General features: G+C 43.8%; 1 protein-coding gene across 2 annotated transcripts in view; it reads left to right on the top strand.

Moving 5' to 3' along the window:
* The window catches only part of STAG1 (STAG1 cohesin complex component), a 159713-nt gene that overhangs the window by 50253 nt on the left and 92956 nt on the right, over positions 1-16504 (top strand). For both annotated transcript variants that reach the window (XM_064666687.1, XM_064666688.1), the window contains exons 4-5: positions 3198-3362; positions 15679-15775. In XM_064666687.1, coding sequence (XP_064522757.1) covers positions 3198-3362; positions 15679-15775 — 262 coding nt within the window. The remainder of the gene's footprint in view (positions 1-3197; positions 3363-15678; positions 15776-16504) is intronic.

The following is a 16504-nucleotide window of genomic DNA, read 5'->3' as shown; positions in this document are numbered from 1 at the left end:
TGGCTGGAAGGGTGTAAAGGGACATGTAATGACCACCATTGTGCTCCTTTCAGGGCACAGAGGTTCTGTTTTTCCTGTATCTTGATGACCATTTGGTGGGTCTTCACAAGAGAAGGCCTGCTCCAAGTTCATTCTGCCCTTATGAAACATCCCCTTTGACACCAGTCAGCGATGGTCTGATGGGTTTGCTGGGGCCACACTCATCCTTGGGCAGGGCTGTTTCTGTGGGGAAGCTCTTCATGGTATTAGAGGATGGGTTTATTTTGTGTTGAGCTGAAGGATCACCCTTTGGTGAGTGCAGGTGTCTCTTCTGGGATGCAGGGCTACCTCTCTCTGGCATCCTCAATGCCAGATGTAATTTTTGGATTCATAGCTTGACTTTGCCCCTGCACTTCCAGGAACCCCTGCCTCTGCAGGTACTCCACAGATACTCTGGATCACGAGTGAGTCCTCTTTGTGTTTCTGTGCATGTCCCAGTCCATGCTTTTCCTTCACTTGCTTCAGCAGTGTTGGATGTCTCCATCCTGGGATAGAGTCGTAGAGTAAGTGTCTGCAAGGGACCTCAAGGATCATCTGGTCCAACCTTTCTTGGCAAAAGCACATCTAGAAGAGATAGCCCAGCCCCCTGTCTGGCTGAATCTGAGGTGTCCAGTGCTGAGGAGCCCGCTGCTTCATCTCACTGTGAAACAGTTTCCTTTTGAAATAGGGTTTCTCTCTGCCCTTTGTGCTCAGGGGTAGAACCTCTACAAAGCTCAGACATGTCAACATGGCCTGAAAAGTTTCTTGCTGTAAATTTGGGGGTGCTGTGCAAGTAATGCTGTGTGTTAATGAATAAGGTAATGCCATGTGCTTTGTGCTTGCAAACCTTTAGAGGAACAGGCAGTTTATGGAGGCTGGAGGACCCCTGTGAGACTTGCTTTCATGTTTGCACTCTGGGTGAGATTGAACTTGGGCTCCCTGTCAGACACCTGCTGGGTGGGAGTGCTGTGGAATGGACACAGTGCCTCTCCACCTGCAGAGAAGTTAATCCTTGCCTAGCTCAGAAAGTTCTAGTGTTGGATTTTCTTCAGTTCCTAGTGGAGGATCTTTTGTCTGCTTGTTTTGTCTCTTGAGGCAGGATTCAGCACAGATCCTGCATCTGGATTTAGCTGCCCCAGCTTAGATGCAGAATGGCTTTTCTTAAATAGAAGACTTGTTTTCTCCCCTGTGAGAGGTGTTCTCTTTGTCAAAAGAAAATCTATACCAGAGAGAAGTCGACTCAGTTATATATCTGGTGTTAACTCAGGGCCAGGATGTTGAGATATTTCCTTGGGCTTGAGGAATCTGCCTTTGTCCTGCAGTTAGTCAGAAGTACATTTGTTATTTCTGTACCTCTTCTGAGGGCTCAGTGGTGTTCTCACCCTTCCAATTCAAACTACGAGTCTTGGTCAAAGCCCCTCCCTTTTCCCAGGATACCTGACAAAGAGGGGAATTTAAACTGGGCATTTACATGTGCAGTGATTGCTCATTCTGAGCCTGTGCACTGTCCAGAGTACTCGTGCTCAGGTGCTCAAGCAGGTGGCCTTTCTCATGGCTTCCCACTAACAAGGTATCTTTGGGGGTGTGCCTTTCCCATCCACTGCCTGCTTCCTTTCCCTTCATCCTTGCAGTGTTTAATGCCTCCCTTTGAATGACATGGTGAGAAAAACTGAGCCTAGAGGGGCTTGCATTAGTGCACCAACTTGCATTCCTGCTTCCATTTCTCAGGACTTGTAGCTAGTTGAAGTGCTTCCTGTCACCCAGACTGAATGAGCCCATGGATTGTGTATCTCCAAAGAGTCAATTTGCTTCTAATTCTTTGCCATTTTATTAAACAGTGATCATGTGTCTCTTTGGAGCTCAGGCAGCTGGCACAGGCAGCTTTGCACGTGTTTAAAAATTCAGTGAGGGAGATACTCTTTTGATCCTCAGTGCAAATGTTACCCAAAAACCTTCACAGAGGCTGTACCGTTATTTTAAGCTTTCCAGCTCTCATTTCCATGCAAGACCTTAATTGAATATTTTCAAGAGGCAGTTGTGCTCTGCCTTGGCCTTTCTTCAGCTCTGCCCCCCCCAGCAGTGGTCCCTTTGAGAGCAAGGGCAAAACTGGACTGCAGGGCTGGCTTCTGCCAGAGATTAGATCCCTTTGCTCTGAAGGAAGATGTGTCTGCATTGGAATATGCAACTGAAAACGTTGACTTTATGTTCTTTACTAAAAGCTTTGATAGCAGTTTGGCTTACAGTGTACTCCAGTAAACGGTACCGTGAGGGATTGTCCTAAATGTCAGCTTTGACTTGCTTGTATGTTGTCTTAACATAATTCCTCAAAATAGCTTCACTGGTCTGGGAAAAACAGCAGCTTTTGCTTTTTTCTGCCTCAGTAGGTAGAAAAAATAGAATATGGAAGTAAAAAAATCTGATGTTGTTTTCCCCAGAATTCTTTTTTTCTGTTTCACAAGTGACATAAATTCAGAGCAAACTGTTCAGCAGGTGAATCCTTACAAGTGGTGTCTATACCACTGATAAAAAGGTTGAAGAATCTTGAGAAAATTTACATTAAATAATTTAGATTCACAGGGAAAATGTTCTAACTCATAGAATTTTGAAGCAAGGGGCTGCTGTGATGATCTGGTAAATCTGACTGTACAATTCAGTGATTTGTGTGAAGAGATGACTCTGTACAGAACTTCTTATAAAAGTTACGTTAAAATGAAAATACAGAAAACGAATGTTAGTATGACAAGTGTATTTTTAATAACTTATTGTCTTACAAAGGTTGCTGGTTATGCTAAAAGTTTATTTTGTGTTCTCTATTTCATTTGTGTTGTGTAAAACTAATATGGGTACTGACATGAACTGGTACCTCTGCACTGGGAGTTCAGCACTGCTTCCCTTGCCATGGCAGTGGCTTTGCAGCTGTTCCTCAATAACTGGTGATCAATAAATCTGTGCACCTGAGTGGGTAAAGCCCTGACAGCCTGGCTGAACTCCAGGCTGCCCCTGCCTTGGGCAGGAGGGCAGGCTGCACACCTGGGGAGACCCCTTCCAGCCTGGCTTCTCCTGGGATACTTGTACATGTGTGTATAAATGTGTAATACCAATGTATCATTTGTAAAGCCTTTGGGTGATTTCAGGTCTGGCTATAATAAACTTTCACTCTGCTGGTTTTCTTTGCCCAGTCTGCCACCAAGAAACCCCGCAAGTCTCCAGCAGACAAGGGGCGTTCCGAGTCCGGAGCCAGGGGAGCGAGTCGTGGAAGAGCTAATGGCCACCCTCAGCAGAATGGAGAAGGGGACCCTGTCACTTTGTTTGAGGTGGTTAAGCTGGGGAAGAGTGCTATGCAGGTAAAATATCTACTTGTGTCCCCCCTTCCCAGTTCCATGTGTCCTGATTGCAGGAGTTCAGTCTGAGCTTTTGTAAACAATTGTATTTTCTCATAGCTATTGGTCCAACAGACTGTGTGTGTGTAAAGTATGGGACAGAATGGGCTTGGATTGAGGGCTGTCGTGTACTTCTGGAGGACAAGAGGCACATCAGAAAGTCATGCATTTCAAATTCTCCCTTGTTTTGTTCATTACTTCCAAGTTAAAAGTACCTGTTGGTATTAAGCAACCCATTAAAGAATATCATGGAACCAGATTTATAGGAGGAAAAAGTAGATCATATGAGTGATGGGTCCAAGGCCTGTTTTGTTCACTGGTGTTTTCAAGAATAGCTGCTGCCACAAGCAGTTTGGAGGACTTTGCACCACAGTTTGCATTCTTGCTGTCCCCACCAGAGCAGCAGATGAAGGCTAAAGCAGTAGCCTGGTCTTCCTCTGTGTCTGAGCGAAAACATGGACACGTCTTCAGGCAAATTTTCATTGCAGAACAACTCAGGCACTTGTAGTGAACTGCCTGTGGAAATGTTTCTGACTCCTTCATGTTCAGAGGCCTTATAGGGCCTGTGGGCCACATGAGTCCACCTGTGGAGCCTCCAGAGATGATTGGTTTTGACAGTGCCTGGTTTTAGTAAAGCTGCTGTGCTGCAGCCAGTGTGTTTGGCACTCACAGGGGAGACCCTGGGCCCAAAACATTGCTCAGCTGGGGCAGTGCAAAGCTAGCAGTCCTCCCTACTCAAGGGTTGTTCGAGCAAACCTCCTTTTCTCTGCATTTCAACAGAACAGGGCTTGGGCAGTTATCACTTTGTTTGTTTGCTTTGGTGCTGACTAAGAGGAGAAAATTACACATTTTGAAAATGAGGTGCCAAGTCCCATTTGCAGTATTACTTTCAGTGGAGCTAAAAGCTGAGTCTGATGAGCTCCCAAAGGAATCAAATGTTCCAAATGAATGAAAGCTGTTGAAAATTTTCTTTCAGTCTCAAATCTGTAGAAGGTCTGAGATGTAATTTTAAGTAAGTAATGAACTGGTAGAAAATGAGAAATTTTTTTTCTTCAGTTTCTGTATTTACACTTATTCAGGATTGACCTTCTTATCTAGTAGGTGAAGACAGAACAAATTTGCTGCTAACAAAGCTACAGGTTCCTTGTGCCTTTTTTGCCTGCATCAGAGCTTCCAACTTTGCTTGGTTTGCAAAACACTTTTTCAAATTTCGTTTTTGGCAGGATTTGAGGAAGCATCTGGAGTCTATTTTCTGGTTTTACTGTGATACAGAACATACAATAAACTTCATGTAGTATGTTTGTCTTAAGAGTTATTGATATTTGCAGGAGCCAAACGAAAAGCAGTGGGTGATTACTTTGATATTTAATGACTCCATGTGTGTGTGTGTGGGGGGGATTGACTTTGATACATGTCACCTATTTCAAAAGAGATGCCCCCAGAAGTCTGCAGATGAGATTCTAAAAAAAAACAAACACCTGTCTGCATGTTTGTGTTAACCTTTGGAATTCAAATGCAAAGGAATTGTCCTGAAAAATGGAGCATTTGTATATGCACAGGTAGATGGCTGTGTCTGTGTCCTGGAGTGTATATACATTTATCACATATATATGTGCACTCACATGCCTAAACTCCCAGCCCACATGGAGGAGAGAGGAGGAGGCAGCACAGTCTGAGCAGGGGAGAAATTCCATGCAAATAGGAAAGGAATAGGCAAGTGTACTTAAAGGCCTGGGATACAAACAGCCATAAATGTCTTGAGCCATCCTTTCAAGAGGATGTGTTACTTTTGCACCTTTGAAAAAATTTCTGTTGGTAAAAAAATTAAAAAAAAAAAAAGAAACCCTGTAGTAGGAAAGAGAATGCAATTAAGATGGGATTTAATGTTTTTAACTTGCACTTCTGGACAACAGTCTCCTGTAAAACCAAGGTTCTATAAGCTAAACTCATTAAACTTTATCTATAAGATAAACTTATATTTGTCTATAATAGCTTAGGGATTTTAATGTCACAGTTAGGAATGCTTGGCATTTCTGGTTTTCATAGTTTTGATGCAGATTTTTTGTGCTCAATCTTAGCAATTTTGTCAGTATTCCAATTTTCAAACAAGTGCCATATATTTATATTTGTCAGAACCTATTGTTTCTCAATATTTACTTCTTTCCCTGTAATATGAACAGTCTTTTTTTTTTTATAGTGCTCCCATGTTTCCTTCCAACAATGAAAACCCAGGAAAACTCAATTAATATATCCTGAGATGACATGAGAATTGTGTGCTTTCCTTTCTGATCTATCTGCTCCTGCTGTTTGCTCTCAGGATTTATTTTAGTTGTTAGATTTTCCTGGCTTTGTGATGCCAACTCATGGAAGTCTGTAGCTGAATTCAATTCCCACTTCTTTTAAGCTTCTGCTCTATTTTGGTTCTCACAGCAGGATTCATTTACCACTTCTCTCCAGGCTTATTGCTGGTTCCTTCTTCCAGGGTCCCAAAGTCAGCTCAATATTTTGTATTTCACGTGTGCATAACTTGGGGGCTGCTCTTTGCATAAAGTCTTTGCCTCTCTCCCTCAGTGCTGGTTGTGTTGGTGCTCAGTGTTGTTTGGGCTCTGTAAATCCACTGATACCCAGGGGAAGTTGGGCTCAGATCGTTGGCAGTGGGATCAGTTTGCTCTGGAACCCTTTGTACAGTCACTTGTGCAGAGGTTTTTCTGTCACAGCTCTTTGTGTGAAGTGTGACAGGACATGCAGCTCGTTTTCTACAGGTACATTTGTCAGCTTTCCTCCATTAAGACTGTTCATAGAACTTTTTCAGACTGTGCTTTTTATTTTCTGAAGCAAACATGGCACTCTCCTGCTTTTTATCATTTGTCTCTTCCGTTTATTTACTTTTTCCTTCAGTAATTTTATGGAGACAGCTGCACCCACTGTATTTCCTCCCTCCCCCTCCATAGGTAGAATGGGCTCTATCAGCATTTCTCATGTACTAAACTGCCTGACTTCACAATGGTGGGAATGAAGGACTGGGGGAACCTCCACTCCTGCAGCTGAACCCCCCAGGCAAAAAGTTCAATCTTCACAGGCACTTCTGCACTGCTCTCTGACCCTGGTGTGAAGCTGACAGTGAGCTAAAAAGCTTGAGATGATCCTAGATTTTGTTTAGGCCTCAGACTGGAAATTTCTGATCTGTAAATTATGACCAATTTTCTGTAATGAAGTTTGTACTCCTGTTGGTCAAACCAAGCTAAGCAGTGTTCTGCTTTCCTGTGTGCTCAGGGGATTTGTTCCCCAGAGCAGCAGAGAGAATGGATCCTCAGTGATTCTGGGAGGTGCTCAGCAGCAGCACACAAACAGATCTATGCCTCGATGACTCTGGGATATTCTGTGCTTTACAGTCACCCTTAACTGATGTTTGCAGGTCACAGCAGATTAGAGGCTGACTTGGAAAAAAAACCTGCCCCCCTGCTTGAGCTCAGCCAGTAAAGGTGATGCTGGTGTTGATCAGACATGGCCCAGAGTAAATGTGGCTCCACTGTGTGCCAGCTGCCATTTTAGGGTACGTACCCAAACAGAGCTTTCTGGGCTGAAATGGGAGTTTTCACTGGGCCAGCAGCTCTTCTTTGGCTCTGCAGAGACCAGCAGTGCATGTGGTTCCTCACTGCTCTAGTGTGGACACCTTGCACGTGGGCATTTGTGTCCTTTGAGTTCCCCCCTGTCCCAGTAAGGCTCCGTTTGTAGCACTGTGTTCCCTGCCAGGAGAAGTTTCCTTTGTCTCTCATGTTTTGGTGCCTCAGGGCTGTGTCACCTTTGCACCTGCTGGGCTCGTGGTGATGAGGTGTGGCTCTTGCTCACAGTGCTGCCCTGGCCAGAGGGTTTGAGAAGAGAGCAGGAACATCAGGAAACCTTTTTTTCCCTTCAGTTAACTATCTGAAAGGATTCAAACTCTTTCATTATTACTAATTGAAAATATTTCTGAATTGTTAACAGTATTTTCAGTATTATTTTCAATATGATGCTGATTTTCAGGGTTTATCCACCTCCCTGTTGCAGACTGAGGTTCTACATGCAGAAAAAAAGGGGATGCATCCTTACAAATCCACGTTTGGTCTGTTGGAAGTAAAGGAAGCACTGCCCTCCTTTCATCAGGGCTTGCTTTGTTCTCTATGCACTACATGTTAATGGTGTGGGTGCCACTTTCTTTTATCACAGTGTGTCAGGCTGGGGTGACATTTAGTCATCAACATCTGTTTCTGAAATTATTTTCTGATTGGGATTCCTGGTACCTCCAGTCTTTTCTTCAGTCCTTTAGAGATTTGATGATCTGGACAAGAAATGCAAGATAGTTCTTCCAAAGAGCTGGTACATCTTTATTGGTCTCATTAATGTGGCATATAGCTTCTGTAGTTTTTGTATTTCATGGCATTTAGGGGAGAAGTAGATGTGGTGCCTGTGAGAGCAAGGCTGCTCCTCTGGGGAGGGGGTTGGTGGCCAAGCAAACCCCACTTTGTGCTCAGCTTTCTCACCTGGTTCCTGACACATCCTGCAGGATTAAGCTTTGCTTTCCTGCTCCCAACACCCCTGGAATTTCACCTCCCAGTTATTTAATCACCTAATCATTATGCAATATAGATAATCCCAGTGGTCCTTCCTCCTTCCTTGTTATGTGCCTGCTTTAATCCTGCACAAACTGCAGCTGCTGATGAATGCATCAGTCCCACCTTCTCCTGCTCCCACAGCTGTTGGTTTTACACCTTTCTTGGGTGTTTTGTAGTCACACCAAGAAATAGATTGAGGTAGAACATGACACTGGTAGATTTTTTTCAGCTGGATAAGCTTCTTGATTCAGCTCATCTCTGGCAGCAGCTCAGGCTTACTCTTGATTAGAATGACTGTGTCACCATATCCACCTTACGCAGGAGGAATTCCGTGTGTGTTTTTACATATCTACTGGAGATTAAAAACATCAGAGCAGCTGGAGCTGGATTGTATGAAAAACCCAATCTCCTGTCTCTGGCAGTGGCAGTTGAGAGAGAATAAGGTGGTGAAAAGGAATTTGGGAATTCTCCCACCACTGACTCTTTGCAGCTCAGGGTGAGTGTGGTGTCTGTGTTCTCAGTGCCCTTAAGGGCTTTCTCTTCCCTGAGTTTATCTTCTCCCTATTAAAAGTATTTTTGCTGGATCATATCTCTGTGTCTGCCTCAGCTATTTCTGGAAGTGAAGGTCTTTGAAGATTAATAATATACAAATATATGATACTAAATATTACCCATGTTTTTTGTGTTGAGGGCATGTTTTAGTTTCCTTGTCCTTGTTGTATTTTAACAATACACCTTGTTGTATTGTCTAACTGGCAGGATGGATAATAGCTTAGGGTTTCCCCAGACTCTCAAAACTCCTTAGGAGCTTGAGTTTGCAATCTCTAAAGTTTACTGGGTAAAATGACTGCAGCTGCTATTGACATTTAAACTAGTATTTCCTTCTCATTTTGCTAGGTGGATTTCTTCTGCAGCCTAATCTTGCCTTGCTTTTGGTTGTATCCTGCTGAATTAAAAGGGAACAAAATCAAAATTTGGTGCACGTACCCATGGTTGTTACACTGGGAACAATTCAACCACCAAACAAAGCAGTAATTAATTAGAAGGGTGTCCCTTAATACCAAATGAATGTTTCTGCAGTTGTCACACAAGGTTTATTTTCCCTTGTGATGTTCTAAGATGGCAGATGATTTGCTGTTCATGTGAGCACATGTGCCAGCAGTGCAGTGTGAAAGCATTTGTACCTGGAAATCCCCCCACTATTCAAAGCTGGAGAAGGCTTTCCTCTCCAGAATGCTGACATTTTTGGAGCATCTGGGGTGATCTGTGAACCCTTTACAAGTTGTGCAAAGGAGCACCAGTCGTGTGTTTTAACAGATTGATGGGCCTCTCTTACTGGAATAACTCAGTTTTGTTTCTGGATCTCTTTGAGGGTTTTTCCATTCTCCTGGTCAGTGTTTGTGAGTGGTTTTGATGCTTTGTAGCATCTCAGAACCACTGCTGCCTGTGACTGGCCCAGCTCAGACAGACACAGCCCACCTTTTCTGAGGGCTACAGCCCTGAGCAGTGCAGTTCCTGGGATTTTAATCCAGTTGGAAGAAGAATTTTTCCCGTACCTTTGATGCACACCAGTGTAGTGACAGTTACATCGTGCCATTCTGATATTCTCAGAAGAGAACTGAATGGTTTTCTTTCAAGTAGTGTTTTTTTTCCCCCAGATGGTTCAGTGTAAGGTGTTACACTGATTTCCCTGTGCACTGATATGTAATACCCATTCTACTGCAGAGAAATATGTGTTTACACAAACTGCCAAACAGAGATAACTCTGTGTGGGGAGTATGAATCCCTTAGTTTTATTGGGAACAAATACTTCTAGGATTGTATCCTATCCCCCTCTGGGCATTAGGAAATAACAAGCTGTATAGGCAGACACTGCATGAAACATTTTCCCATCTTTGCTTATGATGAAAAATCAAGAAATAGGTAGTGTTACCTTAAAATGAGATTTTTTGCTAAAAAAAAAATAATAATTTTGGCTTATCAGAAAGTGTTTGCTAGGTGTTGGCAAAGTATGAACTCTTTAATAATTTAAAATTATCTTTAGAGGAAAAAGAATGAAATGCAGCTTCTCAACCTACAGTTCTTTTGATTAACCCCACATTAGGTTTTTCAGGGCGTGCATATTAGACCTGCTGCCTGTGGTTAGGAATGCAATCACTCATCTTGCAGTGGAAGGCACAGTCTAAACTGCACACACTTTCACATGCCAGGAACTACTTTATCCCCAGTAACTGTGTAATTGCTTCAGTCTTCACAGAATTTAACCTTGAAAGACTTTTATTCTTTAAAAAAGAAACCTGAACAGACTCACTTAAAAATAGTCTTTCACTACTTGCCTTTGTTTCCCCAGGTCCTTATTTTCAGTGCACTCTCTCAGTTCTTCTCACTGTTACAGCACATTTTCTACTTTTCTCTTCTCTTTGGGCTGCTCTTTATACATTTAATTGAAATCTTTAATTTCACTGCCATTCCTTTTTTTGTTTTTTTGTTCCATCTGAGTAACTTTGGGTTTTTGGCAGAAGTTGTTAGTGCAAGCTTTGATTTCTGGATTTTTTCCTACCTTAATGTAAACACCCTGCAGACCCACTGTAGAGCCATCCTTTGTGCTGTCACATTCCCTGGAAATGAAGCGTGTCCAGATCAGTTGTCTGAAATGGCAAATCCCTTCAGTGTTCTTTCTCCTCCATTTGCCTTGCTTTACAGTGGACTCACATCTTGCATTTAACAGGCACTCTCTATATGGTGTCATTTGTTTTCACTTGTGTTAGTAGCACTGCTGCCAGGTTGTTACCTCATTTAAATTGGGAAATAGCTTTTTTGAAATCAACTTTCATTAATATTTAGTGGGACTGTGCTGATTTCCTCTGCAGTTAGTCCCCCTGGTTCCTGCAGCACTTAATGCTCCTGAGTGTGGTAATGCTCTTGCACTGAAGGAATAGGAGCTGGATTCAGAGCTGCAGAGCCTCCAGGAGGTAATAAGATAACTACTTCATTATTTCATTCATTACAGCAGACTTGCTTTTACTGGCAATCCGAGCTGCTCTTGCTCTTCAGGACTATAAAATTCTCCTGTTTATCTTTTAGCAGCCTTTGAGATGTGAAGGTCAATATTTCTGCAAGTTGATTGATTTGAAGTTGCTTACTCACACTCTGGATCTATTCTGCTACTTCTGTGACTTTCTTTAAGCTTCTTACTTCTGTAGGGTTGCTTGTTTGGCATATTCTTCAAATTAAAGTTAAAATTATCTTTTAGTTCTTAAAACAGACTCACCAGAGAGTTTGTTCCTCTTGGTGAGACTGTCTTGTGAGACTCTTGGACACTGTCACAGGCTTTGGAAAGTCTTTGTACTGACTAGGTATTTGTACCATACATCATCTGCCATTTGCAGGGAACCTTGATTTTTTTACTCAGTTCTAAGAAGAGAAGCATTTTCAGCCTCAAAAAAAAAAAGGTTTAAGAGTCTTATTTTTGTAACAAGTACTTGTATGGACTTGTTGACTGACCCAGAGATGTGGTGCATCTGTATGTGTGTGTATATATATATATGTATAGAATTGTGTGGGGGTGTAGGTCTAGATGTTTTCTGACAGCAGGGAGTGGAAGAGGGTCGTTGGTGTTACTGGAATAATCTGTAACTGAGCTTATCTTCAAGGAGCCTTTTCCCTGTGCACGTGCTTGGAATTTGGTGAATCCCAACTGCCTGGATGTCTGCCCCTGGGCAGGCTGCTGCAGCAGTGTGCTGGGGGTCCTGTGCTGCAGGAATGCTGAATGTATCAGCTGTTTCATGCCCAGCATGGGGGTTCCCATTTCCATGTGGCAAATCCATGCCCTCTGCTGCATCCGAGGGCAAAAACCTCTGGGAGCAGCCGGGTACCAGCGGAGCAGCTCCGCCATCTGTTCCTCGGTGCCCTGGGGGAGTGGGCAGCACGACTCCTGTGGGGAGGGGGCCTGCCTGCCCCTCCCTCCTGTCCAAGGGGCTGCCTGGCCCTTCCCTGCCCCTCTCACCACGTGTGTCTTCACTCAGCATCCGGCTGTGTTTGGGGCAGGGGACACGGAGGGGCCGGGGCAGGGGATCTCTGGGCAGGGTCACCAAACGGGGGTTTGCTCTTGGCCACTGTGTGAAAAGCTCTTGAAAACAGGAGACTGGGTGGAGGTGGCTGGCAAGATAAAACCATTGTGGGTGGTTTGCTGTAACCTGGGAGCTGTTGGTTAGAAATCCTTGTCTTTAATAGGAGTCCTTCTCTCTATACACGTTTATGCAAAACAATTCCATTTCTGGCATGGACTGCGTGTTGCACCATTTGCTACATGACTGCCTGTTCTTTGATTTCTAGTTTGCTCATATTCAACCTTTTTGCCTGGTATTTGGGTTAGTGCTGTTTTGTCTTGCTGCAGTTGATACTTGTGTCTATTTTAGGTCCAGCGTGTATCATTTTTATTTTTTACCCTAGTGTTTTCAGTTTTTATAGCTCTTTTCTGTTACATCGAAAGTCAACAGTTTGATTAAGTTCCAACTGTTGGAGCATATGTAGTCTGGCTTCATTATCTCCTGTTGCCTTAAACTGTAATCTCTGACAAAATGAACCAACAAGTGTGCCAAGTGTGCATGAGGGGCTGAGTGCCGTGGGACTGGGGGGGGTATGTTGAGGCACTGATTTTGGGGGGTTAGGGAGGCAGTTTGTTGGCTCTGTGCTGATTGCCAGGGCAGGTGCCTGTGTGGGACTTGTCACCTGAGCTCCTGGGGCAGTCACTGGGGTCTGCTCAGGGCAACCCCGAGGCTTTTCCAGCAGGAACCACCTCGGCTCACACCCCCTGCTCCAGAGGGCTCTTACACTGACAGCTCCACTGGCTGTTGTTGTACATGGGGGGGTGTGCTCACATCTACATGTGAGCTCCAGTGGAAAGGGACTGAGGAGCTTGTGCGTGTCAAGTTAGGGCAAATGGATCTACCCAAACATTCCAGTTTTAGTTAAAGCTTTGTCAGTTCTAGGTCCAGACAGTCTTTGTCTGTTATCTGTGCTCAGAGCCTTAAGTCTGATTTTTCTGCTTTTCTTATCTACTGCTGCCACTGAGGACTCTGCATTGCCTCAGGCCTGGTCCCTGAGCCTGGAGAGGAGCTGCTTGTCTTTATTTTTCTCTAAATTGCATTGTGGTTCTGGGTTGAAAATGCAAGTGCCACACTAGGTAGGACAGTGCCCAAGGGCACAGTGTGTCCCACATGATCCTTCTGTTGAGAGACAGAAATAGCAGAAGGGAGATGAGCTGCACTGATGCTACAGTTTTGAGGTAGTGCTGCAAAAATCAATGAAATAATTATTTAAAAGAAACAGAAACAAAATTGAAAGATACTCCTCCAGACGTCTCCCCTCCACTCCCCTTTTTCGGGTCTGGGTGGGTTCACGGGCAGGATTTGTAGCACAGTCCAGAAACACTTGCAGTGCTGTAGCTGAAGGGGCCACGTGTTGCAGCAACAAACAGGAGTAAGGCAGTGTGGGAAGGAATTTCTTGGGTCAGCTTTGCTTCCACAGGAAGTGTTTAATGTGAAACCAGGCTCTAGACAGTGCACAGGTGCTGGGGACTAGTTATTAACACTCAGGAAAAGCAGGCTCAAAGAAGAATATAGTAGACTTCAGAAACTGGTAAGAGATGTGTGACTAGAGTGGGCAAAGACAAAGACAGGGAAGTATTTCTGTGCAAGCCACAGGGCACAGAGCAGGACTGTTCTCCCTGAAAAAGGGTGACCAGACAGAAGCATGGGAAATACAAACAGGGGCTTGGGATTTGTTTTCTCTTATCTCTTTTAAGTAAAAGCGTTCGGTTGCATCAAATAGATCTGACAATTGGCAAGTTTAAAACACCGTCATTCTTTTATTTTGCAGTGAGTAATTAACCCTGGCACATTGCTTCAAGATGATGTAGGTGTACAACTCTCTGGTTTAGACAGACACATTCATGAGGGAACAAATACTCTGGGGTCTTGAGGGTCTGGGAGAGTCACTCAGAAATAGCAGTTGGTTCTTGCCCTTTTCTTATACTTTCCCCTCTGGGTATAAGATATAACCCCCGTGGGCAGGTGAGCCTGTGGGCTGAGCCAGCACAGCTGCTCTTTTCTTTAGTGTAAAAAATACCTGCTGGCAATTGCATGTTGTTCCAGTATCTACAGTAACAGAGCTGCTCAAACAAATCTTGCACATTGGTAGCACACCAACAGTCTGGTCATTAAGCTCTGTCAATATTTGGTTTAGTAAATAATTTTTACATTTGGCTACATTTGGTTTTGTGTGCCCTGGAGAACTGTGGGGATTGATGGAAGTGATGGATACTTAGAGGAACAGGCCTGAATCCATGACGAAATAACAGGGTGGCAAAGCTTAATTTGAGGCCAAGATTTGCTTTTTGATTTCTTCTAAGTAGCAGAGGGACCCCTTTGTAAGGTTGCTTCTCCTCCTGGGGGATGTGTGTGTGCTGGGAGACAAAACCTGCACAAAATTCCTTTCCAGTGGAGTGTTCAGATCTTTTGAATGCCATGGTCATAGTGCCAGTGTGAGCCTGGTTTAGGGGCAGCACAGTGGGGTCACAGTGCCAGTGTGAGCCTGGTTTAGGGGCAGCCCAGTGGGGTCACAGTGCCAGTGTGAGCCTGGTTTAGGGGCAGCACAGTGGGGTCACAGTGCCAGTGTGAGCCTGGTTTAGGGGCAGCACAGTGGTCTCTGTTAAACATGGGCTGTTTGGCTCAGCTCAGAGGGGGGGTGTCTCTAGTGCACAAACAGCTGCTTTGCTGCTTCCTTTGCCTCAAACACCTGCCCAGCTCCCACTGCTGGGTGGGGGAGTTTGCTCTTGGATGAGCTGGAAACTGCAGAGAGATTTTTTGAAATCCTATCCTTAGAGCTTAGCTAAGAAAAAGGCACATTTTTCTAAGAGATAGAATTGTTTGGATTTTATCTTTGCTGTTCATTCTCTGTCAGCATGGTGGGAGCTGGTTTTGTGGGCATGGGGGTAGTGATGTGTGTGATTTTTTAAAAAAAATTAATTTCTTACCTACAATGTTTTTGTAGCTGAGGAGCTTGGAATATCAGGGATTATAAAAATATCACCTGTAGTTCTGAGGGCACTTTGAAAGAGGGGCTCAGCTTCATTAACTGTGATCCAGCTGACTTGCTGATTCCCAGACAGTCCACCTCCCAGCTGTGTGTATTATGTTATTTACCCAGTATTCCTCATTGCATTTTGTCTTCCTGACCCATGTATAGTGTTTCTGAGTGACTGCTGCACTGCCTTGGCCTTTAGGAATACTGAGGTGTTCACTGTGCAGTGTAAAATCAGTAATTATCCCAAAGGTTTCTGCTCACCAGTTTTCTGGGAATGTGTGTTGGCTATTTTGAATGGAGTAACAGTGTTTGGGTCTTTTTCAACACAATTTTGAAACTGAAAAAGTACTCTTAAGTAGAATTCTGAGGAATTGCAGAAATTTCAATTTGAACTTGTGTTTATACAATTACAATACCAGAAAATGATGCTCTCTGACAATATTTGTTCTGTCTCCACCCTGAGAGAAGGTGCATAGATTTCTGAATTTGTATTCATGTATAATTATGCAGCTATAAAATGATATTCTGAAAACCATAAGTCATTTGCCTTTAATAAAGCACTTTGTAAGAGTCTCTGATAAGTGTTCTTTTTTTCTTGACAGTCTGTGGTGGACGACTGGATTGAATCATATAAACAAGACAGGGACATAGCCCTTCTGGATTTAATCAACTTCTTTATCCAGTGTTCAGGATGTCGAGGTACAGAACGTGGGAAACGAGTTGTGTGGAATAAACCTGCCTTTGTACAAACGTGTGTTAGTGCAGTGTGGGAGAGGTGTGGGAGACACTCCCATTGCTGGTACTCTGTGCATGGGTGATGTGAAATGTTGTCTGCATTCCACAATGACTGTGTTTAAAGCTTGTTTGTCAGGGGCTACTCTTTCTCACTTTGCTGTCATCATCCCAAAGTGTAAAGTCCCCACAGAGACACTCTGCTCGTCAGCTGCAGGAGGCAGAAGCTCTGGTACTCCAGGTAGGTGTAGCTTTGCTTCCCCTTCCTCTTTCTGCCCCACTTGTTAAATTACACAAGTCAGTAGGTGTAGCTATACCTTAACTTGGTTATTTTTTCTTCTGTTCTAGGAAAATGATAGTTTCTTTAATCTGAAGAGGAAGGAGTCAAGCTTTAGTTGCCTTGGATTAACAAGAAAGATTTCCTGTGGATGAAGCACCAGTCCTATTTCTTCCCCTGTGATACTTTCTCAAGTCAGCAGCCAGTGCCCTGCCTTTTGTCCCTCTTTAAGCAGCTCCAGTGCCAGGCTGCAGCACTCTCTGTGTTCTGTTGCCACACTGCCTTCTAATGAATTTTTCATGTGTTGTCTTTTTTCAGTTAACTCAGCCTTGAAAAGAGACAAAGACAGAGCTCTTCTCTCTCTGTAGCACCCAAACTATTTACTGTTTCCTGATGCTTTCTGGAATGTGCTCTGAGTA

The sequence above is a fragment of the Pseudopipra pipra genome, chromosome 10 (assembly GCF_036250125.1).
Source record: "Pseudopipra pipra isolate bDixPip1 chromosome 10, bDixPip1.hap1, whole genome shotgun sequence".
In the NCBI taxonomy this organism is placed as follows: Eukaryota; Metazoa; Chordata; class Aves; order Passeriformes; family Pipridae; genus Pseudopipra; species Pseudopipra pipra.
This window is presented reverse-complemented; position numbering and strand designations above follow the sequence as displayed.